Source organism: Psammomys obesus, unplaced genomic scaffold (assembly GCF_907164565.1).
Source record: "Psammomys obesus unplaced genomic scaffold, mPsaObe1.curated_primary_1811, whole genome shotgun sequence".
Classification (NCBI taxonomy): domain Eukaryota; kingdom Metazoa; phylum Chordata; class Mammalia; order Rodentia; family Muridae; genus Psammomys; species Psammomys obesus.
In genome coordinates this window covers 236,067-262,929 of record NW_026596240.1, presented here as the reverse complement: position 1 = coordinate 262,929, position 26,863 = coordinate 236,067, and the positions used below count along the sequence as shown (strand labels likewise).

Genomic DNA, 26,863 nt, shown 5'->3' with positions numbered 1-26,863 from the left:
CAAGTCCTCTGCAAGAGTGGCAAGTGCTTTTAACTGCTGAGCCATCTCTCTAGCCCTGAGAGCTTGATTATATACTTGAAATAGTCATCTGTGTGTAGATTTTTGTACAAAATATACAATAGGAAAGCAACACCAATGACGGGGTTTCTTGATGGCCACATTCTGAAGCTCCTACGCAAATTTAAGTAGCTCAGAGGCCTTGATACAAGAGGCCACTTTCCTTTGTCCTGGAGTCTGTAATAGGTGTTACTTAACAAGATACCTCCAGGGCCTGAACGCTCTGCAGGCATGTTGCTTCATTATTCTTCATGGGGGTTTTTGAGGGGCTTCCTTCCTATAGATAAAACAGGGTGGTATCGGCAGGCTACTAATACTAAGTATACGTACCTTTTAAAATTGAAATAGCCAGTCAGGCAGTGGTGGCACACACACCTGGCAGAGGCAGATGGATGTCTGAGTTCAAGGCCAGCCTGGTCTACAGAGTGAGTTCTAGGACAGCCAGGCCTACATAGAAAAACCTCATCAACAACAAACAACAAAACAAGTGAACACACTTGAAATAGTCTAAAACTGTTTAAAAAGGAGTTATAAATTGTTAGCTGCCAAGTGAGAAACCTCATAAAAAAGAAAAAAGGATGAATGGATACACACAGAAGAACCTCCTATTGAGAAAAGCCATGTAGATCCCTTGATTATTATCCTTATTTATAACAGTGTGTTGAGAAAGCCTGGAGCAAATCTCAAGCACTTAGCGAGTGGTGAGAGAATAAACATGATGATACAGGACAGAATGCTACAATGTTTTTTTTTCAGGCCCTGAAAATGACATGTTCACAGCAAAGGAGTCACATGTTCACAAAAGAAGACACTCATTTGGAAGTCTAACCAAGCTACCTTTCGTCTTTCAGCCAGATCTCGTCCATCTCTTCTTGCCACTTCTCTGGTGGAGTTTCCAGCCATGCATTGAAATACCGCACAATGCCCGGGTGTTCCAGCTTCGCCAAGGCTTTCACCTCTCGCATTACCTTCTCCCGTGCCAATTCCCTGAAATACAGAAGACAAGACGGTTTGTCCATATCTAAAATATTCAATATGTCCAATGGTGAAAACAGAAGAATACAGTAGAGGTGTCTATGAATACAAAATTAAGAACATATGAGTTAGCCTGTCATATAGTAGGACTGAGTTTCTTTTAAAAACTGTATTTTAGGTTTTTTTCCCCTATTCTGGAAATAACAGTTATAAATATACCTATTTTCTCATCTAAATAAAGTTTCTTAGATGAATGAAATCACTATTGACTCTTTTTTTAAAAAAAATTTGTTCACTTTACATCCTGAAATTATGCCCTCCCTCCTTTTTTTCTGTTTCCATCTTCCCTCCCCTACTCCTCAGAGAAGGGGAGCCTCGGGCTTAAGGAGACTGAAGCACTACTGACTCTTAAATGTCTGTCGGTCCCCGGGAGGAAGAGTCACCTGGATAGAAGCTTCTGGGTGCACCCGTGAGGGACGGTCTGTGTAGATCATGTGAACTGAGGCAGGAAGACCTGTCAACTGTCAGACAAGAGGAAGGATGGAACCTGAGCTGCAGCTTCCATCCCCCTGTGCTCCCTGGCTGCAGCAGCATCCAGTGTGAGCAGCTGCCTCATGCTCCTGCCACCAAGCCTTCTCTGGCATGATGGACTGTCCTCAAACAAACCAAACAAACCCTCCTGTTGGCTACTTTTGCCAGGCACTCATTATCGCAATGAGGAAAGTGATAATAGTATTAGCTTTAGACACACTTAACTGGCCTGGCACTCATGAACCTCCCACCCCAGCCTCCTGAGTATTGAGACTATAGGCATGTACCACTGGTCCAGGGTAGTTCTTGGATATGGAACATCCCTGAACTACAGGGAAGTGATGGCAACTTCATAGTGGCCCACTGGGGATGTGATTAGAAGAGGATCTGAGTTCCAGGCCTTTCTCCCAACCACGAGGTGAACTGTTTTCTCCATCACACATTCTCTGCCTTGCCACAGGCCAAAAAGCAACAAGGCCAGCTCACCATCAACTGAAACCTTGGGACAACAACTCTAAAGTGAGTTGTCTGGTCTTTTGTTGCATTAAGGTAGCCAATGAATGCAGTGTAAGAAAAGAATTCTGGAATGCTATGACTATAGTTCTTATACTTGCCTCTGGCGGAATCTTGAGTTAAGAATTTTCAGAGATGCCTGTATACATAGGCTGTATGATTTTGGTTAATGCTCAATGTGTATGTGAACATATAAAATCCAAAGGAAGGTTTGGGTACTCTTCTTAAAAGGACTATCATAGTCCTTTAAAGGCAGGTTCTTCCTGTAGCTTGTTTTTTGTTTATTTTAAACCTAGGCTAGACACCAGCAAGCCTCAGCCATCCCCCCATGTCTGTCCCATCTGGAACTAGGGTTCCGGCTGTGTGCAGGATGCCCAGCTTTTTATCTGGGTGGTGGGATCTGAATTCTGATCTTCATGCTTGTGCCGAAAAGCCATTTAACCTCCAAGCCATCTACATTGTTAGTCTGAAAGACACACTTTAAAGCAATCTGCAGAGAGGGCCTCTGAAAGACTCTACCCAACAGGGTATTAAAGTAGATGCTGAGACTCATAGCCAAACTTTGGGCAGAGTGCAGGGAATCTTATGAAAGAAGGAGGAGATAGAAAGACCTGGAGGGAACAGGAGCTCCACAAGGAGGAAAACAGAACCAATAAATCTGGGCCTAAGGGTCTTTTCTGAGACTGACACCCCAACCAACAACCATTCATGGAGATAACCTAGATCCCCTGCACTGAGGTAGCCCAAGGCAGCTCAGTCTCCAAATGGGCTCCCTAGTAAGGGGAGCAGTGGCTGGCTCTTTGATCACCTCCCCTTGAGGGGGAGCAGCCTGACCAGGCCACAGAGGAAGACTATAAAAGACAGTCCTGACGAGCCCTAATAGGCTAGGGTCAGATGGAAGGGGAGGAGGTCCTCCACTATCAATGGACAAGGGGAGGGGCATGGGAGGAGATGAGGGAGCAAAGGGAGGGTGGGATTGGGAGGTGATGAGGATGGGGCTACAAAGTGGCTAAACTGTAATAAATAAAAAATTATATTAAAAAACAAACAAAAATGTAATAATAAACCTAATATAAAACCTTATTAATTTAACAATAAACAGAATATATTCTAAAAGAAATAAAAAAGCAATCTGCAGCTCACAACTTTAAGATACTTGTTACGTGGCAGCAGTCAGAACTAGAGTTAAAAGGAGAATCTACACTGTGACCCTGGAGCACAAGGAGGACATTTTACTTATGAGATGACATCCAAGTTTACTAAAAGGTATCCGTTACCTATTGGGGAGACGGATCCTCTTGATAGCATAATTGCAGTCATCCACTTTGTTTTTAGCTTCAAAGACAACTCCAAAGCCACCACGACCCATGCACTGAATTGGCTCAAAATCTGTTAGATATCTTTAAAAAAAAAATACATTTTTAAAGTTTGAAATAGCCTAAAATGTTACAATAACATTTAAATAATGAACAAAACCAGTTCAATATTACGTCATCAAACACAAATGCATAAACTCTGTAAATGTTCAGAATAAACTTCATAAAAAGCACAGCCCAATTTTTATTAGTAGTATTCAAAGTTCACCTGTGTACATAAATAAGCAAACACACATGCTTATATATTTCACTCAACTAGACAGATAGATAGATAAATGGCCTTGCTTAGCTAGTAATTACTTGTTCTTATAGTAGTTGACTAATGATCTGTTCTGCCCCAAACTTCCTGTCAGCTACCAAAATACCATCTTCTTCATTCTCTAAGCTTTTGCTTTCTTTGGCATTTCTGACTGTTAAAAATGTTCTTTAGCAGCTGGGCACACTGGCTCATGCCTATAATCCCAGCACTTGGGAGGCAAAGGCAGGTGGATCCCTGTGAGTTTGAGGCCAGTCTGGTCTACAAACTGGGTCAGGATAGCCAAGGTTACACAGAGAAACCCTGTCTCAAAATAATTCTTTTTCTTTAACTGTATTTCATTGCTTATACATTTCCTCTAAAGAAAGTTTCTATCTTAATTATATTTAAATACTCTATGGCTGGAACTCTCAGTAGGAACCAAAGCTGACATGGGTAGGGTTGCCTCATGAGTCAGTACGCCCACCATGGAAGGTGTTCAGCTAAGCTTAGATCAGCACTGTTCCCTTTGGTGCCTCAGGGCAGTCCTCTCCAGCCTCCCAACTGCTTGGATTATTGCCATGAGCCACCACGCCCCCATCTCTAAGTTTCTTCTCAGGTTCAAAGGAGAAAGTCATGATTATATTTTCTCACTCCAATCCAAGGTCAGGTTGAAGTTGTGTTCCTCATGGTGGAACTGATTTCATAATTTTTAGGCTATGCATACTGGGTACCGTAATGAGATGAGAGAAGACAGGGGTCTGACCTACCCTGTGCATCACTCTTTCTCTCTGGTTCAGGGTTCTTGTTCCCGCCCTGGGCTCGCCTGGGATAGCTCCTTCTTTGTACTCCTTCATTCTGCTGATCTTACCCATCTTAGCGTTCCCACAGCACTGTCCACAGAATGTACGGAATGCAGTAACTTTCGAAGTTACAACAAAGTTGATGTGTCTCAGCACACTGCAGCATGGGAACCACAAATATGGGCAAAATATTTCTGTTTCTCTTTGTATTTCTAGAACCTGGACACTACCTGGCAAAGGTCTAACAAGTATGTGTTCAGTAACTGTGAGAATTAACGGACGCAGGCCGGAGACTACTGCAGCCATGCGGGGTGGAAACTCGGCCGTTCTACGGTCTCACTCTTATGAAGTATGTTACAACTTGTACACTCATGCCAAATTAGTACTTGCCTCAGCTGGTCAGAGAACAGTTAAGAAGGAGACAGAATTGATGTCAACCCTCCCTGGGCCAATTACCCTCACAGAGAAGGAGGAGTGATCACCTGAGCTCTTAAAAATAGCTAGTCAAGGAGCTCGGGACAAATCCACCTCCCTAAGTGCAAAAGCCCTCAGCAGTTCAGCGGCCAACTGTACCACCTTCTGATGCGCTGAAAGAGTGACACCTCATGCATGACTGTAGACTTAAGCAACTTCACAGCTGAATCCACCAGAAGCCGACTGTATGCATCAATACTTCCTAGGACTCTTACCGGGACACATATCCTGAGTTTTTAATGTCGGTCCAGCTATTCTCACTGGCATCAGCACTCACAGGATCATATTTGTTTTCAGTTTGGCACTGAGTTTCAGACTCCTTCCTTTGCTGTGAAGGCAGAAAGCAGTTACTATTAGCACAGCTGAACGGAAGTCACCTATCGTCTTAGCCTATGAGGTAACGTCGAAAGACAAATGACTCTGAGACAAAAGCACAAACACAAGAACAGCAATTCCTTTTACTATATTTCAATAGGTTTATGTCCCCATTGCCACACCTCCTGTCAATAGATGGATTTTTGTTTCTCTTTAATTTTTTAAAAAAATTAATGTGTATGCATGTTTGCTTTCATCTATGTGCATGCACCATATGTATGTGTGCCCACCTGACCAGAAAAGCATGTCAGATTCCTTAGAAATACAATTAACATGTGGTTGTGAGATGCCCTGTGGGTGTTGGGACCTGAACCTGGATCCTTTGGAAGAGAAGTGGTCTTACTCCCTGAGTCATCTCTCCAGCCCTTATAGATCCTTTAAAAATGCTCTGACAACAGAAAACTGAACTTGGCAATGTCTCTTTACCAACATCTAAAAGATTTTCTAGAGCAGCTGTTCTCAACATGTGGGTTTCATTCCCTTTGGGGGCCAAATGACCCTTTCACAGGGGTTACCTAAAACTACTAGAAACACAAATACTTATATTATGATTCATAACAGTAGCAAAATTACAGTTATGAAGTAGTAATGAAAATAATCTTATAGTTGGGGAACATGAGGAACTGTATTAAAAGGTCACAGCATTAGGAAGGTTGAGAACCACTGTTCTAGGGGATATTAAAAATTAGCATGTAGTGGCTGGAGAGATGGCTCAGTGGCTAAAACACTAGCTGCTTTTCCAGAGGACCTAAGTTCAATTCCCAGCAACAACATGGCAGCTCACAATTGTCTGTAAAGCCAGACCCAGAGGATCTCATACAGACATATATGCAAACAAAACACCAATGCACATAAAATAAAAATATTTTTAAAAAATTAGTATGGTAAAGGGCAGGGGTAATCATGGCTCATCTATTCAGTAACTGATTTCTGTCCTGCCAGGTGCTATGTAAAAGGCTGGAGAGCAGGACGAATAACTAACTGGTTCCAGAATGTCATCTCTAGGCAAAAAGAAATGAGATAATCCATACTGAATGCATTAACAAGGAAAGGGGGTGTTTCTGACATAAGCAGGGAGCCCAATTCAGGAATCTAAGGATCCAGGTGTGGGCAAAGATGAATGCAGAACAGGAAGGGCATAAATCACCCTTGCATATCTGAAGAAGGATGAACTTTGTTCTAAGAAGGATGTGAAGGCAGTTATTAGAGGTTTAAAGCCAGGAAATACACGTAGAGTGGGAGATGGAGAATGGCTTGCAGACAGGAGTAGACTAGAGTCATGAACCCAGGTAGAAATATTTCAGCAATCAGATGACGAAGACTGGTATCTAGGAAATGAAAACAGAGATAAGGAAGTGAAAAGAAAACTGAAGATCCATAGAAAGAAGACCGTGGCAGATCTGGTGACCAGTGAGGAAGAGAACAGTTTGGCTGTGGCAAGAAGCGGAGCACTGCAGTCTGAGACGGAAAATGCCAGTGGGACAGGCTGCGGCTGGTATGGGGTGAATGAGAACAGTCTGAGATACGGCTCATCTGAGGTAGTTGGATAGGTCTCACTAGAGTCATTCCAGAAAAAGGATCTGGATGTGGGATCAAACGTTGAATCCTAGTACCCAGGAAGCTGAGGCAGGTAGACTGCTGTCAGTCCCAGCCAACCTGGGTTACAGGCTGAGACTCGGTCTTAAAGGCCAGAACATGTGAGGGGACTCTGTGCATGTGAGGTGCCCAAGAGGGGCTGAGGGAAGTGAAGCCCTGGAGGATCCGCTCAACTTTCAAGGAGAGTGGGAGGGTCTGGGTCAAGGAAGGCAGGCAGGACAAGTCAGAGAAAAGCACGCAGCAGTGGCATCACAGGGGCTCGCTCAGGGGCCAGGAAAATGTCCACTCTGCTTAACAAAGATATCTAAAGCTCTAGTCAAGGTCAGGTTTGTGAGCTGTAAGGAGTGAAAGCCGGAATACAGTGGCGAGAGGGCCGAGTGAAGATGAAGCAGCAGAAGTGGGGGATAGCCATGCCTTGCATGACGGCCACTCATGCATCGACAGTACACGTAGCACACAACAGTGCCCCCAGAAATGTGTCATTATGTAAAAAGAATTTTTTATAATATTTCTTTAAGATTTATTTATTTATTACTTACACAGTATTCTGCCTGCATGCCAGAAGAGGTCACCAGATCTCATTCTAGATGGTTGTGAGCCACCGTGTGGTTGCTGGGAATTGAACTCAGGACCTTTGGAAGAACAGTCAGTGCTCCTAACCTCTGGGCCATCTCTCCAGGCCCCTAAATAGATGTTTTATTTTTATTTATGTATACATGTATGTATAACTCTATGCCAAGTATATGAGGACACCCATGGAGGCCAGAAGAGGGTGTCAGATCCCCGGTAGCTGGAGTTACAGGCAGTTAAGAGCTGTCTGATGTGGGTGCTGCAAAATGAACTCAGATCCTCTACAAGAGAGCAAGTGCTCTTAACCACTGAACCATCTCTCCAGCCTTCCCCACAACATTGTAATAGAGTTGAAAACAACTGGCTAGGATTTTCTCTTACTATGCCTTCCCTATTTCGGATAACACTGTGTTTCAGTCACAGACTGTGAGGCTGCAGCCTAGCAGCAGCAGGCTGTGTCATACTGCCTAGTACGTAGCAGCTTTGACTGTGTAGATTTGTGGAAGTACACTCTAGGACCTCTGCACAGTGATGAACTGACTAGCAGCACAGTTCCTGGACTGTGCCTTCCTGGCTAAGGGATGGAGACGGTATAGGTGTGATTCTATGGTAAAGTACATTAACCTCCCCTTCTGTAAGTTTTTTTTCTTTTTGTTGTTGTTTTTTTTGGGGGGGGGCGGTGGGAGTTAGAGACAGGATTTCTCTGTGTAGTGTTGACTGTCCTAGACTCACTTTGTAGACCAGGCTGGCGGCCTTGAACTCACAGAGATCCTTCCTTCTGCCTCCCTGAGTGCTGGGATTACAGGCATGCGCCATCGCACCTGGCTCAAATATTTACTTATATTTATTTTATTTGCCTGAGTGTTTTGTCTGCATGTGTCTTGCTGTGCCATATCTGTAGTGCCCACAGAGGGCAGAAGAGGGCCTCATGTCCCTTGGAAGTAGATTCAGCACAGCCACATGGAGGCTGGGAATTGAGCCAGGGTCCTCTGGAATAACAGCCAGTGCTCTTACCTGCTGAGCCACCTTTCCAGGGTCCTTTGTCTAAGTTTTCTATTCCACGAACACTTTGAAGCTCATTAGGCTGAAAGAGCACCTTACCCTGTGGGGCTGAGGATGGAAAAGCCTGCGTACAATAAAGGTCGTGGCTGCGATGCAAAGCAAGATTGTTCCAAATATTTCCTTCCACCAGTGCAGGAGAAGGACAGGGTCCTTCTTGCGGATGTTCTTGCTGTAGTGTGGGCTGTCCAGAAATCTGACTGTGATCTGTGTGCTCCGCTTACTCCTTTCTCTCTTGTAATATGGAAGATAGTAACCATTATCTGAGCAAACAAACATCAAGAGTGTTTTGTGTTGAGGCAACAATAATGGTTCTTTTTCTCTCCCTCTTCCCCCCAAAACAGGGTTTCTCTGTCCTTGAACTTACTCTGCAGACAAGGCTGGCCTTGAATTCAGAGATCTTCCTGCCTCTGCGCCTGCCTTTGCATCTCAAGTGCTGGGATTATAGGGTGTGCCACCACCACCCGGCCAATTTACCTTCATCTTAATTCTAGTAATTAATTTCAAAGAACTGAATGAAACAAATGAAATGGAATATTTTCCATTTATGGGAATGATACTTACCATATGGATACTGTAGGATTGAAAGTGCACCATTACTGTATTCTTCATGGGAAAACTTATCATTACTTAGACACTTGTCAAATTCATCAGACCCAACCAAGACAGGAGTCCTAGAAGGAGAATCTAAAGACAATGTAAACTATTAACCATATGACTTTAATAAAAGGCACTGGCTCATTCATTCACGTAGCTGATAGTTACCCAAATCAAGCCTGCGCTAGGAAGATGACTTACACTTGCAGTCCTAGCTCCGGTAGGGAAGGAGATAATCTGAGCTCAGGAGCAATGTTATCCCAAAACAACAGATGCAGAAACTCACTCTGTGGATCAGGTTGGCCTCCAACTCAGAATCAGCCTGCCTCTGTACCACCACAACCCGCTATATTCTTTTTCTAACAGTTTTTTTGTTAGTTGGTTTTGGAGACAGGGTCTTTCTTTGTAGCTCTGGTTGGCTGGAACTCCAGTTAGTTCGAGGGTGGCCTTGAACTAACAGAGCTCTGACTGCTTCTGCCTCTCAAGTACTTGGATAAACATGTGCTTGTTTTTCTTTTCTTTGAGATAGGACCACAACCTGACCTCACACTCAGGTTGAATAGGACTTGAGCCCCTCCGAGCCTCCTGCTCCCACACTTCAAGTGCTAGGAAGTTGTAGGCTAGTTGCACTAGTTGCAGGCTTCACACCTGGCTTACCTAGAGACTTCAGGAGTATTTGTAAACTTTCCAAGTGACTTACGGATTAAGGGCTTCCATTTGATTGTCGGCAGAGGAATAATTGCATTTTCACTATTGACAGATTCCAAGGCCTTCGGGCTTGTAGGGAACTTTTCTGAGACCCTGACGGATGACTGCAGGTACAGCTGGCCTCTATACATCCCTGGGTCAACCAAAAATATGTCAGCCATGAGATAGAGGGTTCTTGTTTTTTTTTTGTATTTTTTAAAGATGTATTTATTCTGTATACAATGATCTGCCTGCACGCCAGAAGAGGGCACCAGATCCCATTAAAGATGATTGGGAGCCACCATGTAGTTGCTGGGAATGGAAAAGGACCTCTGGAAGAGCAGGACTCTGGAAGAGCTCTGCCTCTGTGATGGAGTTCTTAAAAGTTCACTATTTTGATTTAATGCACTTAGATGAACTTCACTTACTTCTTTGTCTGCTACACAGCTTTTTGTAGAGAAGATGCTTAAAGCATTTCCATTTGACTCAACAAAACCAAAGAGCATATGTAAGGCCTGTACAATGTTCCTCAGTGAATAAATGGCACATTTTCAGTAACAGAAAACCATTCCAACTGAAACATTAAAAAATAAGATTCTGGGTGCTTCAAGAGATGAAATGACTGTCTCCGTAAGAGTTTATCTAAATAACTATAATTCCAGGCCCATGACTAACAGTTTGGCCATATACTGCTGTAACACATGCATGATATTTTATTTTATTTAACAAAAAGGAGAGACCTCTTTAAGTCCATGAATATATTATTTAAAGATATACTTGACTTGTACATGTTGCCAAAGATATATATTCCTTCAGATTACAGCTTTTCATGGACACTGGGTTGATTATGGGTGGCCTATCGTTGATATAACCTTGTGACAATTTAATAACCTAAACTAACCCGAATAGATACCAAAATTTTCAAAATGTATTTATATGATATGCTCAGTAGTCCAGAACCACAGAAAAAATTTATTTTTCAGAAAAGCTCTGATGATATCATGAAATAAACAAATTATAGGATAGCAAACCAATACAGATGTGATAAAGGGTTTTTGTCTCTACATCAGTGATTCTCAACCTGTGGGTGATAACCTTTGGGGAGCAAATGACCCTTTCACAGGGGCTGCCCAAGATCATTAGAAAACAGATATTTACACTATGATTCATAATAGCAAATTTACAGTTATGAAGTAGCAACAAAATAATTTTAACCACACCTTGAGGCACATAAGGGTCACAGCATTAGGAAGATCGGGAACCACTGCTCTACACAGTGAGAGTATTTCTAAGCCTTCCTAATGTAGGTGATGAAAAGAATATACTATACTAATTAGGCTGCAGAACTGGACAAGTGGAAAAACTGCAAGAATGCAAATCAAGGCACAGATGTCAGTGTTAACTAGATCAAAAGAATGTACTTAGTACTTCAGTGGACCTCTCACTAGCTACATCTACCCACCTAAGTACACGCTGTTCTCCGTGGCTCCCCGGGCAGCCTCTACAATGTCTTCCTCATCTTCCAAAACTTCTTCATTAGCCGTGTAACTTGTATCATCAAACAGACTGATGGGGATGACTTTGCCGTCCCTCACCAACCAGGCAGATGCAATTGGAGTACAAAACTAGACAAAAAGGAAAAAAAAATAAACAACATTTAGCAACTTAAGCAATATTTAAGTGGGTTCAACTTGTAAATGTCTTCTTCTTTATTTATTTGTTCTTAATTATCCCTTTCTTTTTGTGTGTACCTGTGTGGTATACATATGGAAGTTGGATGTTGATGCTATCTTCTTTAGTTGCTTTGCACATTATTTCATTTATTTTATTTTAAGTAGATGGGTGTTTCACTTACATGTATGTTTGTGCGCCACTTGTACGCCTGGTGCCTGCGGAGGTCAGGAGCTCTACTACAAATGGAGTTACAGGCCATTGTGAATAGCCATGGGGGTGCTAGGGGCACAATCTGTGTCCTCTACGAGAACACCAGCTGCTCTTCACCACAGTGCCATCTATCTCTTCAGCTCCTCCAACTTATTTTTTGATACAGGGTCTCTCCCCAATTACAGGAACTCACTGATCAGGCCAGGCTGACCAGCCAATGAGTCCCATGGACCCACATTCCTTTGCCTTCCCATGGCTGGTACAGACCTGAATCCCCAGGACTGGCTTTTTGTGTGGGTGCTGGGATCTGAACTCAGGTCCCCATGCTTACACAGCAAGTACTTACTGACTCAACCACCATGCTACGCCACAAAATGTCTCTTAAAGTCACAATTTTAAAGCAGAAAAAAAAAGTGTTAGACAAGTCAGACAAGGGCTGGGGGACAGAGGTCCTGAATCGGTGGTCTCATACCTGGTACTCCCATTCTAGGCGGCCTCCCTTCTTACTAAACGCCATGACCTTCCAGTCAGCAACAGAAACTTTTATCACCGTGTCCAGCATCGTAGCTTCTTTTTCTTCCACATCTGAAATAATCTTAGAGTCTTCTTTGTTTCCGCCCGGTTTTAAGGTGCTCTCAATGAACCCGGCTCTAGTTTCCATGTCTGGAATATACCGAAGTTCAAAGTGGCCAACACTGAAATTCCACCTTAAATTTATAAAGGTGTGTTTTAGAATCTTATATTTAAATGAAGGGACCAAATAACACAGCACTGTTTTTTGAAGAAAACAATAATTTTGTGATGGGAAGACCTCATCATAACTTTCTGGAAAGGAACACAATGCTGATTTTTATCACAAGAGGGCCTGAGAGAACCATGCAAACAGTCATTCTGAGGTTATAGACTAGAAACACTTATGGCCAGATGTTTTCTCAAAAATTAACACGTATTTTTCACAAAGCACAACAAAATCACATTAAAATAAGGTGACATGCAGCCTGCCTCAATTTCTTAACTACCTGAGCACAGTAAACTACAGCTCAACGAATCAATGTAAAAGGCAAGGAATATGCATCAATATTAGATTCTAATGAAAAGATGACTGCAGAAGGAACTTAAAATTTTTTCAGACATCGAAAGCCTATTGTCAGCTCTCTACTGACCAAAATATGGTGGGTCACTCTGTCCTAGGTGTCTGCATTCTAATCCATCAAGCAGCAATGTTTCTTCCATAGTTAGCAAACAGAAAATCCATGTAACCATTGATTTAACTACAGTGTCATGCCACTTAGATATAAAATGGTCTAGCTATTGATTTTACTTGAATGTCATATCACTTAGATATAAAACCCTCTAGTTAAGAATTCTGAAATCCAGTGATATATGTATGTATATATACATATATATTCATGTTAAAGGAACATGGAGCTTAGATCTCTCTCTTAAGAACCCCACACTGCCTCTTCAGTTCTGGTAACTCACAAATGTGCTAAGCTGCATTTCTGCCCCCAGGTGGCCAAGCTCCCACAGAGCTCTCAGACTTAACAGTCTCAGCAGGATAAGTAGACAGACAAAGGCAAAGCTCTATTCATAGGCCAGCAAAAACAAAAAGTTTGAAAAAACAAACTTCAGAAGAGACACCTGAATTCTATTTCATCAGGTGACAAAATCTGTAAGTCTGGTTCAGTTTCAAAAGATCAAGATGAGATCTAAAGTGATTTTTTTTTTTTTAACTATACAGGAAACTCAGAGCTTAGTATATCAGGCTGGAAAAAAATCTGGAGATGACAGAATCGGCGCATCTAATGGCTGAATCATATATTTAAGAGATAAATTATATAAGGCTCATTATTTGAAAAAAAAAAAACAACAAAAAACAAAAAGTATTAGGTCAAATGAACGGCCAGTACTTTGAAAGCAGAGTAAATGATTACTCTAAAGCTGGGAGTTGGGACTTCAGCTCAGTGGTGGAATATTGCCTAACACGTGCAAAGAGCCTGGTTTGCTTCTCAGCACTACAAACATAAATAAAAGATAAATAAAATACAATGGGTTAATGAGACCAACTATGAAACCACCCACAGACACTCAAAGAGTGCCGGCTAACTCTGTCTTAAGGGTTTCCTGACATTAAATAACTTCCATCAGTCATGTTGCTATGCTAAGTGTCACTGACCTACGACTATGATAAAATACATTCACTCCCGGGACTCCTGGCTACCATACCTTGAAGCACTCGATGTGATGCTGTTTGGCCTGCCTGCATCTTAGGCTTGCCATCTTATAGTCAAGACAAACTAGGTTCATTCCTGTTTATGATTAAATCCCTGTTTCTCAAGAATTGGGCTATGCCCCACCTGCAACCTTAACTGCAAATGGTTCTGTTCTGCCTATTCTGGGAATGGCAATCATGTCTTTGTTTCAAAAGTTGTTATAACAACATTGCAACCCTACCTTTGTTTCAAAGGGTTGTTATGGCTACCTTGTTATGATCACTTGTAGCTATGACCATCTTACAATCATGCCTTTGTTTCAGGCTTGAATTCTGCTCCCAGAATCCTGCCTAGTTTGCCCACCAAATCCCCCATTTGGGAACCTCCTACCCTTGAGCTATAAAAACCTTGTCTCTGTCATGTCTCTCCCTGCCTTTAGGGGGAGAGAACCTGCGTATATGAATAAAAAAGTTTGCTTTAATTAATTTTGTCATGATGATTTGGGTCTGTGGTCTTTCTCCTCAGATGTCTGGGATTAACACAATAAGGCATTCATTCCTCTTCAAAGTACTTTGTGCTTTTAGGTTAACAAATACTTCACAGAATCTCTACAAAGGGAAGCCTGGAAGAAATCTTGGGTTTAAAGAAGTCGAGCTCTTCTTCCCCCTCCTGGCCTTTGCTGGGATTAAGGGTGTGCACCCTACACCCAGCTTTTGGAACTTCTAAATTATGCCGTTACTGCTAGTCTGATACCCACTTCTCACTGCCGCTCCGAGGCCCAACAGCTCGCACAGTCTTCTGTGTGCGCTGCAGAAGCAAGATGTCTTCCTCTTCTTCCATTTCATCGCTATCCCATCGGCGACATCCCAAAGCAGAACAGATATACCTCAGCTGAAAAGACAGATATAAAATGAATCAAGGAAGCAAGATACCCACACACACCACCACCACCACCACCACCACCACCTCTATATAGCCCTGGTTGGCTTAGAACTTGGAACATGTTGACAGAGTTGGTCTTGAACTCACAGAGATCCACCTGTCTCTGCCTCCCAAGTGCTGGGATTAAAGTGTAGATCACCATGTCCAACACAAGACCTCTATAATTTTTCTTTCTTTCTTTCTCTCTTTCTTTCTCTCTTTCTTTCTCTCTTTCTTTCTTTCTTTCTTTCTTTCTTTCTTTCTTTCTTTCTCTCATTTTAAATATTTATTTATTTATTTATTTATTTATTATGTATAGTGTTCTGTCTGCATGTACACATGCATGCCAGAAGAGGGCTTCAGATTTCATTATAGATGGTTGTGAGCCACCATGTGGTTGCTGGGGATTGAACTCAGGACCTCTGGAAGAGCAGCCAGTGCTCTTAACCTCTGAGCCATCTCTCCAGCCCCTCCTTCTTTCTTTTTTGAGACAGGTTTCTCTGTGTAACAGCCCTGGCTGTTCTGGAACTCCCTTTGTCTATCAGGCTGGCCTCAAATTCAGATATTTGCCTGACTCTGCTTCCCTAGTATTGGGATTAAAGGCATATGCCACCATGCCTGGATTATAATTTTTAAAAAGTAAAATGAAATTAAAGAAATCCAGAAGAAGTACCTAAGTTATGAGCATCAGTTAGATTACGAAATCCTAAAGTAAGCTATTTAGAACCATGAAAGTTCCAACAAAATTTGTTTTAGGGAATAAGTGATTTTTAAGGACTGAAATAATTTGAGCCCTGTTTTGGGGCATTCCACGGAATTTATGGGGAGAAATGAATAACCAAGGGTTGAAGAGATGTCATTACTAACATTCCAGATGCGTCGACAATTTCCACCTCATATTACGCATATGGTTTTGAAACACTTGAATGTTTTCTAATACCCTTTACTTAAGAAAAGGAGGATCGTCAGTCTGATCCAAACTAAAATCACAAACGGCAGAAACACGCTGGAACCCTAGACTCTTTGCAGCAGTACAGCGAGGCAGAGAACCAGATCAACCCCACAGATTATAGGAGGATACAAACATAGAGGGAGACTCAAGACTTGCCTTTTAATTAAAAACAAAACAAAACAAAACAACAATGGCCAGCCTAGATAGCATAAAATCCTCAGTCTCCTCAGATGCAGGTGAGTGGGGAAGACAAAAGCATCCAGAAGAGGTGTGTACAAGGCCCAGCACCTGGATGAGGAACTGCTGAGCTCTGGGAACCTACAGGTTAGGAACTCATACCCATCCTTCGTTTTCATAGTATAAATCTATACAGAAAATGTCTATCTGTCCAGGGGCTAGGAGGCAGGCTGATTCTGGACTGTATCCCAGTAGTCTTGTTAGAAAGAATGTGAGTCATTAATGACTTTGCCATCAGCCTGGTCTGAGGCAAATTTGACCTTCAAGTTTCTGAATCTGTTAAATTCTCAATTTCCTTATCTTTTTAGTGAGCAGCAGATCTCTCCTTGGGCAATTTCATGGGACCAAACCAGATAAACAAGGAGTGATTATTCTTATCAGGATTATTATTAGTCTTTGAAGGGTTTTTTTTTTTTTTTGCCTATAAAAATGTGATATAAAATACATAATCCTTAAGAATATTATGAAGCCTTACCAGGCCACAGAAGATGACAATCAGCCACTCCTGATGAGATCTGATAGACTAAGATCAGAAGGAAGGAGAGGAAGACCTCCCGTATCAGTGGACTTGGGGAGGGGTATGTGTGAAGAAGGGGGTGAAAGGGTGGGATCGAGAGGGGAGGAGGGAGGGGCTTATGGGGGGGACACAAAGTGAATAAAGTGTAATCAATTTAAAAAAAATAAATAAAAGAATATTATGAAGATTTCAAAAATAACACACTATAAAAGCACCTGGCACAGTAGAACATATTATTAACTCTCCTCCTGCCAACCTGGCTCTGACGTTTACTCCTGTATTTTTGGTTGTGAGCCTTTGACAGCTGGGCCATCTCTCCAGTCCTCTGATGTTTACTCTTACCTTAGATAAACTTACTTTCCCATTACAACCCCACAATTGTCTTATTAAAACAAATTCTATCTCCAGGGGGAAAGTACAATAAAGCTCAACCTCCAACAGCATATAGGCAGGTGGAACTCAGTGGATTTGAGGCCAGCCTGGTCTACACAGCAAGCTCCAGGCTAGCCAGCTACAGAGTGAGACCCTGACTAAAAGCGCTGTTTCTTCTTTCCTAATGTTTTCCAACTCACCCCATACAAACACTGTAACTCACCTTTCCACTATACGCACTGAGTCCATATGTGGTAAGAGATTTTCCTCCAACCAAAACAACATCATCTCCAAATTTGTATGAAGATTCGAGAAGGGATTCCACAGTGAAAGGAACGGCCTCCATGCTCTCTCGGTCTCTGTCCCACTGGAAGAGGTCTCCATCCAGAGAAGGAATTATCATCTTATTCCCAAACACCTGAAACAAAAGCGGGCTTTTAAAAGCCTTGCACCTTGAAGCCTAGTAACTAAGATCTAGGGTTTTGAGCAACATTCAAAACAACAGTCTATCAACCATAAGTTACTGAAAAGAACGCCCGTCACTTCACAGGCCTATGGTCCCCTGGCCTGACTGAAAAACCAGTATGGTTTTTCTCAAACTCTGCTATGGGTAAATAAGTTGCCGAAGGAGACCCTGGGGATCCAATGAAGTAAAAACAAAACAAAATAAAACCAAACAGACACCCCCCCCCCAAAAAAAAAAAAACCAATTAAAGGGTACTGTAATTTTCATAGCTGTTAATAAGCTAAGGAACAGTATGATTTTCTAGTAAATGGATAACATGAATTATTCTAGGCCCACGTCATTCTGGCCAGTTACAGACTCAGACTGAACACAGGGTGAGGGAAACTAATTCAACCAGCGTCCCTTTTCTTCACGTCCTTTCTCAAGTCGACTGCTGTGAGTCGACAGCTGCTAACTAAGCCCCTACACATTTCAAGTGTGCAGTCATGCTTCCTTCTTTAAACAAAATCTTTTTTTTTTTTTAACTTGGTTTTCCAAGGCAGAGTTTCTCTTTGTAACCCTGGCTGCCCTGGAACTTTCTCTGTATACCAGGCTGGCCTCAAACGCAAAGAGATCCATCTGCCTGTGCCTCCCAAATGTGGGGATTAAAGACACGGGCCACTATACCTGGCTAAACAAAACCTTGATGGCTGGCTCAGGAAAGGCAAGCAGACAGACAAAAAAAGTCACTATCCTACAGAGCTTGAAGTCTGATGTCTGGAGACAAACACTGTCAGTAAATGACACATATGTTAGTGATGGAGATCATAAGGAGAAAGCAGAATTAAAGATAAAGGGGCAGAGTGGAAAGGAACTGTCGATAGAGAACTCATGGCAGATCCTGCCGAGAAAACTAATAACAGCTGGGCAAGCTCTCCACAAGAAACAGTAGATCATGTTGACATCTGGAGAACAAACTTGCAAAGGCCTCTGGGTAGAAATGACCTGGTCATAACTGAGGCACCAGAAAAACAATGAACAAGATAAGGAGCAACAAAGGAGGCATGGACAGTTGAGCAGAGAATCAGTCCAAAGACTAGTTAGCAGTGAAGAAAGTGAGGAAGTTAGCAAAGCTGTGTTATAACAGGAAGGCTTCAATGGTAGATTCACTGGGCAGCATGGGCAAAAGGAAGGAAACCAGAGCATGACCTAAGGTCTCTAGCCAAGGATGACTTAGGAATTTCAGTACAAATCTTCATGTCACTGACCTTAAAAATAAGTTAATTCCAGCACTCGGGGAGGCAGAGGCAGGTGGATCTCTGTTAGTTCGAGGCCACCATGGTCTACAGAGTCCAGAACAGCCAAGGCTACACAAAAAACCCCTGTCTCAAAAACCAAATGAGGGCTTAAACTCAGGTCCTGGGTGCTGGAGAGATGGCTCAGTGGTTAAGAGCACTGTCTGCTCTTCCAAAGGACCCGGGTCCAATTCCCAGCACCCACGTGGCAGCTCACAACTATCTGTAATGCCCATTCCAAGGGATCTGACACCTTCACACTAATGCACATAAAGTAAAGATAAATAAATAAATATTTGGGCTGGAGAAATGGCTCAGAGGTTAAGAGCACTGCTTGCACTTCCAGAGGTCCTGAGTTCAATTCCCAGCAACCACATATGGCTCACAACTATCTATAATGAGATCCAGTGCTCTCCTCTGGTGTGAAGGTGTACATGAAGACCGAACATTGTATACATAATAAATAAATCTTTAAAAAAAAAAAGAATTCCTTAAAATAAATTAAAAAAAATGAATGAATGAATGAAAATTAAATTTTCATCCACCCCAATTAATGACACAACTTCTGTCTCAATCAATCAAGGCTTCAAACTTTGGGAATATGAAAGAGTTAAAGACAAAACAACCCTTGAAACAAATGTCAGCCTTACCTGTTTGGCACAGAGCCCCCTGGATGTCTTTGATGCCTGAAGCAGCAGGCTTTCTTTAAGGAGTCTAACTTGGTATTCACTCACACTCTACACTTCCTGTACCTCTGCCTTACACTCTGGGGGTTTGGAAGACAGGTGAAGACCACGGTCCTGATTCACTTCTGAAATATTCTAGTTCAAATCCTTATTCTGTATGACCTGAACTATTATAATAACCTCTTTACAGATCTCAACTGGAAATTCCCTCAGTCTAAGCTGATGTATCTTTTAGATTAATCACTCTGGGCCGGATAAGCTTGTTATAACAATATTGAAAAATCTTCAATGGCTCTTTATTATCTTCTTACTAAAGACCCCAAATCCCAAGGACTAGAAATCCTGTAGAGGACATTCAAAGTCCTGTCAGTGTGACCTCTAACAACCTTCCTGTCACTTTTCTCTCCCTTTTTCCTACGTGGGCAGAAACCCAGCATGCTTACACAACCAACAACTACCATTCCTGCCACCACTCAATTCCCTGGCAATGCGTTTCTTCTCCCTGGAACACCTTCTTATACGACTGGCCACTAAGAGCTACCTGGCCTTCAATCTGGCATCACCGTTTTAAATACTGCCAGTGTACACTTGCTGACGGAAAACTTTCCACTCCATAGTGCAGCAGTACTTTTTTTGGGTGCTAAGAACTGAACCAAAGATTTTAGGCACCCAAGCAATCGGCTAGTGCTCTACTCACCAGCCTCTCTACTTTCTTATCTCTATGTAGTCTCTTATGATTTATTTATTTCATGTGTTTTGCCTGTATCTGTGTATGTGTACCATGTGCCCATAGAGGCCAGAAAAGGGTGCTGGATCCTTTGGAGTAGGGGTTTGCCGTGTGGGTGCAAGGAGTGAAGCCAGGCCCTTTGCAAGAGCAACCAGTGCTATTATCCAGTGAGCTCTCTCTCCAGCCCGCTCTGTGTCCAACCTTGCTAGGATAGGGATGGACTCTACGGCCTCAGGCTGTGGTGAGTGAATTAACACACTGCGGTGAATTAATGAATTAATGCCACCGAACTTCACACTCAGCCCTGTACTTCACTTCCTGTGGTAACTAAAGCTGAGACTCTAGTATATTCTCAAAATTGTTTATTGTAGAAATATTCAGCAGGCATAGAAATGGTCAAATTTGTTTGTGAATGTTAATGACTTAACACTAACATCCAGATTTTAATTTTCCACCAGAAGGAAATGTCCAAGTCCACAGCAAAAGTGGAATAGGTATAAGATGAGCCATTGCCATCTTATTATGACAAAAAGCAAGTTTGGAGGCATGCGACTGGACAAAGTAAGCACTATAGAGAGAGAAGCTAAGTGCTCTGGGAGGCAGAGGCAGGTGGATAGACGAGGCTAGCCTGGTCTATAAAGCGAGTCCACAATAGTCAAGGCTACACAGAGAAACCCTGCCTCGAAAAACAATAGATAGATAGATAGATAGATAGATAGATAGATAGATAGATAGATAGATAAGGGAGGGAGGAGAGATAAATAAAAAGGAGAAGAGAGAGAGACCTAAGTCCTAAGTTCAGGCCAATAAAAAATAAGTGCCAATAAAAAATAAAAAAGGGAACTCTAGAATTGAAAAACTTAGCATTTATAAAGTTTAGATCAGACAATAATTATCAATGTTAATCAGGCAGAAAAATCTGACAATGAATAGGATATTTATATGACCATAGGATATTTATATATATATATATTATATATACATATAATATAGATATATGACCAACAGGATATTTATATTCTATTGTAGTTTTGAGACAGATTTCATACTGTAGATCAGGCTGCCATAGAACTCACTATGTAGCATAGACTGACCTCAAATTTACAGCAACTTTTCTGCACATTTCCCACGTGCTACAATTAACAGGCATATGTCATCATGTCTAGCTAATATCTGATTTTTCATAAATTCTCCAAAGACACTGGTACTACCTGATATTAGTTTAAAGTTACTATTTATTTTTTGCTTCCTTAAATCTCTTTATTTTTCTCTTTTAATTATCTCATTATATTTGCATGCATGTATATCTATGCATAATATGTGTAAGTTACAGGTAGCTGTGAGCTGCCATGTGGGTGCTGGGAATTGAACCCAGGTCCTCTGGTATAGCACTCAGTTCTCTTAACTACTGAGCCATTTCTCCAGCTCCCTTCCTTATATTTCTTCATAACAGCATATTATATTTAAAACAATTACCTTTATTTGTAGGATGACTTAAAGTTGCCACTAAAACAAATGTGTGTTGTGATAGAGACTATTCAGCAATACGTAGATGATGTGCCGTTTCAAGATACAAATGAAGAAAACCAAGTGCTTACTGTTGCCTGTCCTCTGTCATACGTCGGGAATTTGACACTCTGCACAGGAGAATGGCAGATTCAAAGGGTGTGGGGAAGCACTGTCACCAAAACGGAGGGAGCCTTGGTGGGTTTGCCACCAGGTAAGCATTTCCTTTGGCATGTTTCCTCTTCCACCAGCAACTCTCTAAGGAGCAGCTGGTTCTTGGGGAACACACCATCTCCTAACTGCAGAAAGCAGCTGTCAAACTAATGTGGACTGAAATTCAAGAACGACCCATGCGGCTCTAATGTAATAGAACATTTATGAGCAATTAAAAAAAATGTTTTTAACAACCAAGAAGGTTTGTGATGACTGACCACATCGAGAAAACAACTTTATTTTTAGGAGTTAAACCCTCAATGTTGGGAACTCAGTAAATGCAAAACATACAACCTAAGAATTGTGATTCAGTATCGAATCGTCCTGTCATGCTTCTGGATTATGATTTTATAAGTTTACTTTTCAATAGCAGCTCGTCACTGATTGGCTGCCTATGAGTCATACTCCAGGCTGCTGACCAATCTTTGCAAAGCCTTTCAGGCTGTGGATATGAAAGCAGATGGTGCTTTTCCTGGAGAGCTTGAGCAGTGATCTATATGCATGCAGTTCAGGTAGAGATGACATCACCCTTCACAATAGCATTACCTCATCCTCTAAGCAAAGGAATGAGTCACTCTGATAGTCAGCTTTGAGTCTCTTGATAAAAAAAAAAAGGTTGTGGTGCCGGGTGATGCATAACCACACAGCAGCCATCTGTCCCCGAACAGCTATTTGTTCTGATCCGCTGTTCTGCATCTCAAGCTAATTATGGGACTTGTGTTTCCCTCTGGTCATCTAAAAAAAAGTATAAATGCTTGCTATTTTGTATTTACTTCCTCTATTTGTTTTCCCTCTGTTCATAATTCTAAAATAAAGGTCTGTCACATTGGCTAGCAAACTCGGTACAAAGATCTAGAGCCCTTGACTTCTGGGCAATTACAAAGAATGAACAGCTGAGTGAAGAAATCTGACTTTTGGTCCTGAATAAAAACCCCAGTGGCACACATGTACACATGTAATTGGAACTGTCTGAAACACTAAGGTGAAAATAAGAACTCTATTTTCACTGAAAAAAAGGAAGAGAAAAAGAAACATTAAAATGAACACCACTAGGGAAAAAAAAAATCTTCCAGCTGCACACAACTGGTTTTCATTTAGTCCTTCCTTCCTTCTCTTCTTCCTTCCTGCCTGCCTTCCTTCCCTTGCAACAAGGTCTCTCTGTGTAGTCCTGGATGTATTCTTCACTTTCTTTGTGGCCACATATTCAATGTTACTTTACTATGAAATATTTCAAACCTATGAAATGTAACAAGGCCAGTACAGCATCCCTCACATATTGATTTCCAATAATTACTGATACTCTGTCAGATGGTTCATAAAAGCATAAGAATTCATATATCTTATATTGTCCCAAAGATACATTTTGCAATGGAAAATTCCACATATACACATTCTATCTGATTCTTCACATCCCTATAAGCACTGTTTTCAGTCCCCTTTTATTAAATAAAATTTTTCTTTTCATTTTACTTTACACGTATGGATGTTTTACCTGAACATATTTCTGTGCATCACATGTATGCCTGGTGACCTAAGAGGTCAGAAGAGGGTACTGGCACCCCTTGAACTGGAGTTACAGATGGCTGTGAGCCACATGAGTGCTGGGAGTTGAACCTGAGTCCTTTGCAAGAGCAGCCACTGAGCCATCTCTCTGCATCACTCCCTTTTTAGAGAAAGGATTCAATGTCCTACAGAAGGTTCAGTCAGACCTTACACATTCCTTACCTTGTTTTATCTCATGTATCTCCTAGAATGTGTACTTCAGAGCTGTTGCTATTTCCTACTGTGTTAGGAGTCTGTAACTGCAGAGGCTACGTCTCGCCCGATCAGTTTCATCACGAAAAGTCTCACTATAACCCAGTCACACACTCTTTCACTGCATATTATCTGTGACTACTTCTGAGCCCCAACCACCAAGTTCACTATAATTACAATAATTGTTACAATAGCTACAGAGACCATGTGGTCCTCTACATGAGAAGCTCGGTGACTCCTGTGCTAGCTCATATTATAAGGTGCATATTATTTGCCTGCCCCACTTTACATAATGTTGTTACCATTATTGAGTCAGCTCAATTTCTCCACTTAAAAGTATCCCATCAATTTTTCATTGTGGTATTGGTTGATGATTCCATTATTCAGTCTAAACAGAATATATAGTGATTTCTAATTCTATTGCTTACTCTTTATTTATTAGCTTTTTTATTTTCTAAAAATAATTTCTTCTCACTCTGCTTTGGAAGCCAGATGTGTATGTATATACAGGTGTTTTGGTCAGTAAGTGACTCAGACATTAACCATCATCAAATCTCCAACGTTGTATCCAGTAATAATTCATACACAGTGTCACCCAAAGTTGAAAATGGTGCCTGTGACTCAGTGATGCCAGTATCCTTTATAACCCAGAAGGGAATATGCTGACCAGACCAGTTACAGAGTCGAGTTCCAGATGTAGCATGGGTGAGAAACAATGAAGAAGGAAAAGGTACCGAGAAAGCGAGACAGGGATGAAAAGCATCACCTGTTGTTTCAACAAGGAGGAGCCAACAGAGAGAAGAATGAAAACACCTTTACCCTGCAGTGCTTACTACAGGGAACACCCCCGCCAAACCTCCATCACTGCAGGGGCATCTCTAGCACACAACAAAGATGCAAGGAACCAGGACTGGGAATGTGCTACTAGGAGGGGTAAAGTAGGTGGACAGTATTCATCAAAAGCACTAAGCTGGACACTCTGCCTGCCCAGAACAACTTTACTAGTCACGCCGCTTGCTTCATCTGATGCCAAGACTCATGACAGTTTGCCAACTGCACCTCACCCAGCCATACTCCTTAGGTTCCTCATACCATTACACACTTGCTGGGAGACTATGGATAAAAACTAAAACTTTGGTGGCTTACATTTCCTACATTTACTTATTTCAGCTGATTTTCATACTTAATCCACAGTTATTTATTTATTTACAAAAGCAATGTTTAGTGGAGAGGGGAGGCTTACGTGCCACCACGAATGAGGTTAGAAGACAATCTTTAGGAACCAGTTCTCTTCTTCCACCATGTGGGTTCCAGAAACTGAGCTCAGGGCATCAGACTTTGTGGCAGGTATCTTTAACAGCCGAGTCATCCTGTCAGCCTTCCCATAACTACTTTTAAAAGGTGCATCTCTTCTGGTTCCTACATTACTGATGAATGCTTTCACTTTGGCTATCTAATAAACAGGCGGGTACATTTCTCCTCCGCCTCCTCTTAAATTTACTCTATAATCAAAATGGAAAGGATTTTTGACATTCTCTTTGCTGTAAGCTCCACAAGGACAGCAACAGAACCAAAGAAATCTGGACACAGGGGTGTTTTCTAAGACTGATACTCTAACAAAGAACCATTCATGGAGATAACCAAGAACCCCTGTACAGATGTGACTCATGGCAGCTCAGTGTCCATACCGGTTCCCTAGTAATGTGAACAGGGACTGTCTCTGACATAAACTGATTGGCCTGCTCTTTGATCACCTCCCCCTTAGGGCGGTGCAGCCTTCCCAGGCCACAGAGAAAGACAATGCATCCACTCCTGATGAGACCTGATAGACTAGGATCAGATGGAAGGGGAGGAGGACCTCCCCTATCCGTGGACTGGGGAAGGGGCATGGGTGGAGAAGAGGGAGGGAGCTACATGTGGGATACAAACGGAATAAACTGTAATTAATAACAATTAAAAAAATAATTCTAAAAAGAATCTAATAAATCAAGGGCTGTCTTTAAGAAAGGCACTTGCCAAATATGACAGGTATCTCTAATGTAAAATATTTGTATTTTCAGATACTTATTGTAGGGGCTGTGGATGTAATTCAGTTGGTAGAATGGTTGCCTAACGTGGGTTCCATCCCCAATAGTGCAGAAAACTGGGTAGTACATGCCTGTAATCCCTTCATTCAGGCGGTAGAGGCTGGAGGATCAGGTATTCAAGGCTATCCTCAGCAGCAGAGTGAGTTCAAGGCTAGCCTGGGACACATTAGACCCTGTTTCAACAAACAAATAAATAAGGTAATACGTATCAACACCAAGCAGCAATTAGAGAAATTGGAAGGAATGCAGAAAATCTATAAAAATCATAACCACCCATCTCTGAAATACCATTTTCTCTGTCTCTCTCTGTGTTCAGTTTTAAGAAGCTGGATTCTAAGTGTGGTCTTCAGTTGTCTTCTTGCTGGATTACAGGTCTGTGCCACCACACCTGCTTTATGCTGGTGACTGAGCTCAGGGACCAGTGCACTTTACCAACTGAGTTATATCCTCAAGCAAAAATGGCAACCCTTAATTAACCAGCATGAAGCGCTGACTACATCAGATGAACAAGTGACTGCATTACTTTATAATACGTGACTTAATAAAAAGAAGCCCAACATTATTGTATAGAAATGGTCTTTATTTCCCCTTAAATGTCAAAATTACTATGACGGGGAAATAAAAATAAGGTTACTAAGGAATCCCAGAGAACTGAGCCTCACAGATGAGGAGCGGCTTCATGGCTAACAAGAACTGAAGTTTCTGAAGGAGAGGTTAGGAGAACTTCTAGAACATTATTAGGACACACCCAAAAGAAAATGTAGAGAAAGCCTGGGGATGGTTCAGTGGGCAAAAGCAACTGCCCTATGTGCCAGACACCCAGAGTTCAAGCCTGGAACTCATATAAAAGGGAAAGGAGAGAACTAACTCTACAGAGTTGTCCTCCATGTCAGTGCTATGGCATATGTCACCTCCCATCATATCACACGCGTGCGCGCACACACACACACAAACCAATAAAACATGTTTTAAAAAAGAGTACAATAAAACACTATCTTTAAAATTGTGAATTAATCTCAAGAGCAAAGATACACTTTTCTAATTTAGCCAACTTATAAAACGTCTGAAGGAAAATGACAATATCTGTTTAAGCATACATTTCTCAGTCATGATGAAAGAACAGTGATTCTAATAACCATCTCTGTTTTCACCCCAACTGACCGACACTTATAAAATAGAATAACAGTGCACAGGAAGAACCCATT

At 41.8% G+C, this 26,863-nt stretch overlaps 1 protein-coding gene across 2 annotated transcripts in view; it reads right to left on the bottom strand.

The window, feature by feature from the left end:
• Eif2ak3 (eukaryotic translation initiation factor 2 alpha kinase 3) overlaps window positions 1–26,863 on the bottom strand; it is a 58,216-nt gene that overhangs the window by 14,055 nt on the left and 17,298 nt on the right. For both annotated transcript variants that reach the window (XM_055596390.1, XM_055596389.1), the window contains exons 3-12: window positions 17,168–17,362; window positions 14,703–14,836; window positions 12,205–12,439; window positions 11,311–11,473; window positions 9,862–10,002; window positions 9,129–9,251; window positions 8,607–8,827; window positions 5,180–5,292; window positions 3,354–3,476; window positions 895–1,044 (exon numbers count right to left, since the gene is read on the bottom strand). In XM_055596390.1, the coding sequence (XP_055452365.1) occupies window positions 895–1,044; window positions 3,354–3,476; window positions 5,180–5,292; window positions 8,607–8,827; window positions 9,129–9,251; window positions 9,862–10,002; window positions 11,311–11,473; window positions 12,205–12,439; window positions 14,703–14,836; window positions 17,168–17,362 (1,598 nt within the window). The remainder of the gene's footprint in view (window positions 1–894; window positions 1,045–3,353; window positions 3,477–5,179; window positions 5,293–8,606; window positions 8,828–9,128; window positions 9,252–9,861; window positions 10,003–11,310; window positions 11,474–12,204; window positions 12,440–14,702; window positions 14,837–17,167; window positions 17,363–26,863) is intronic.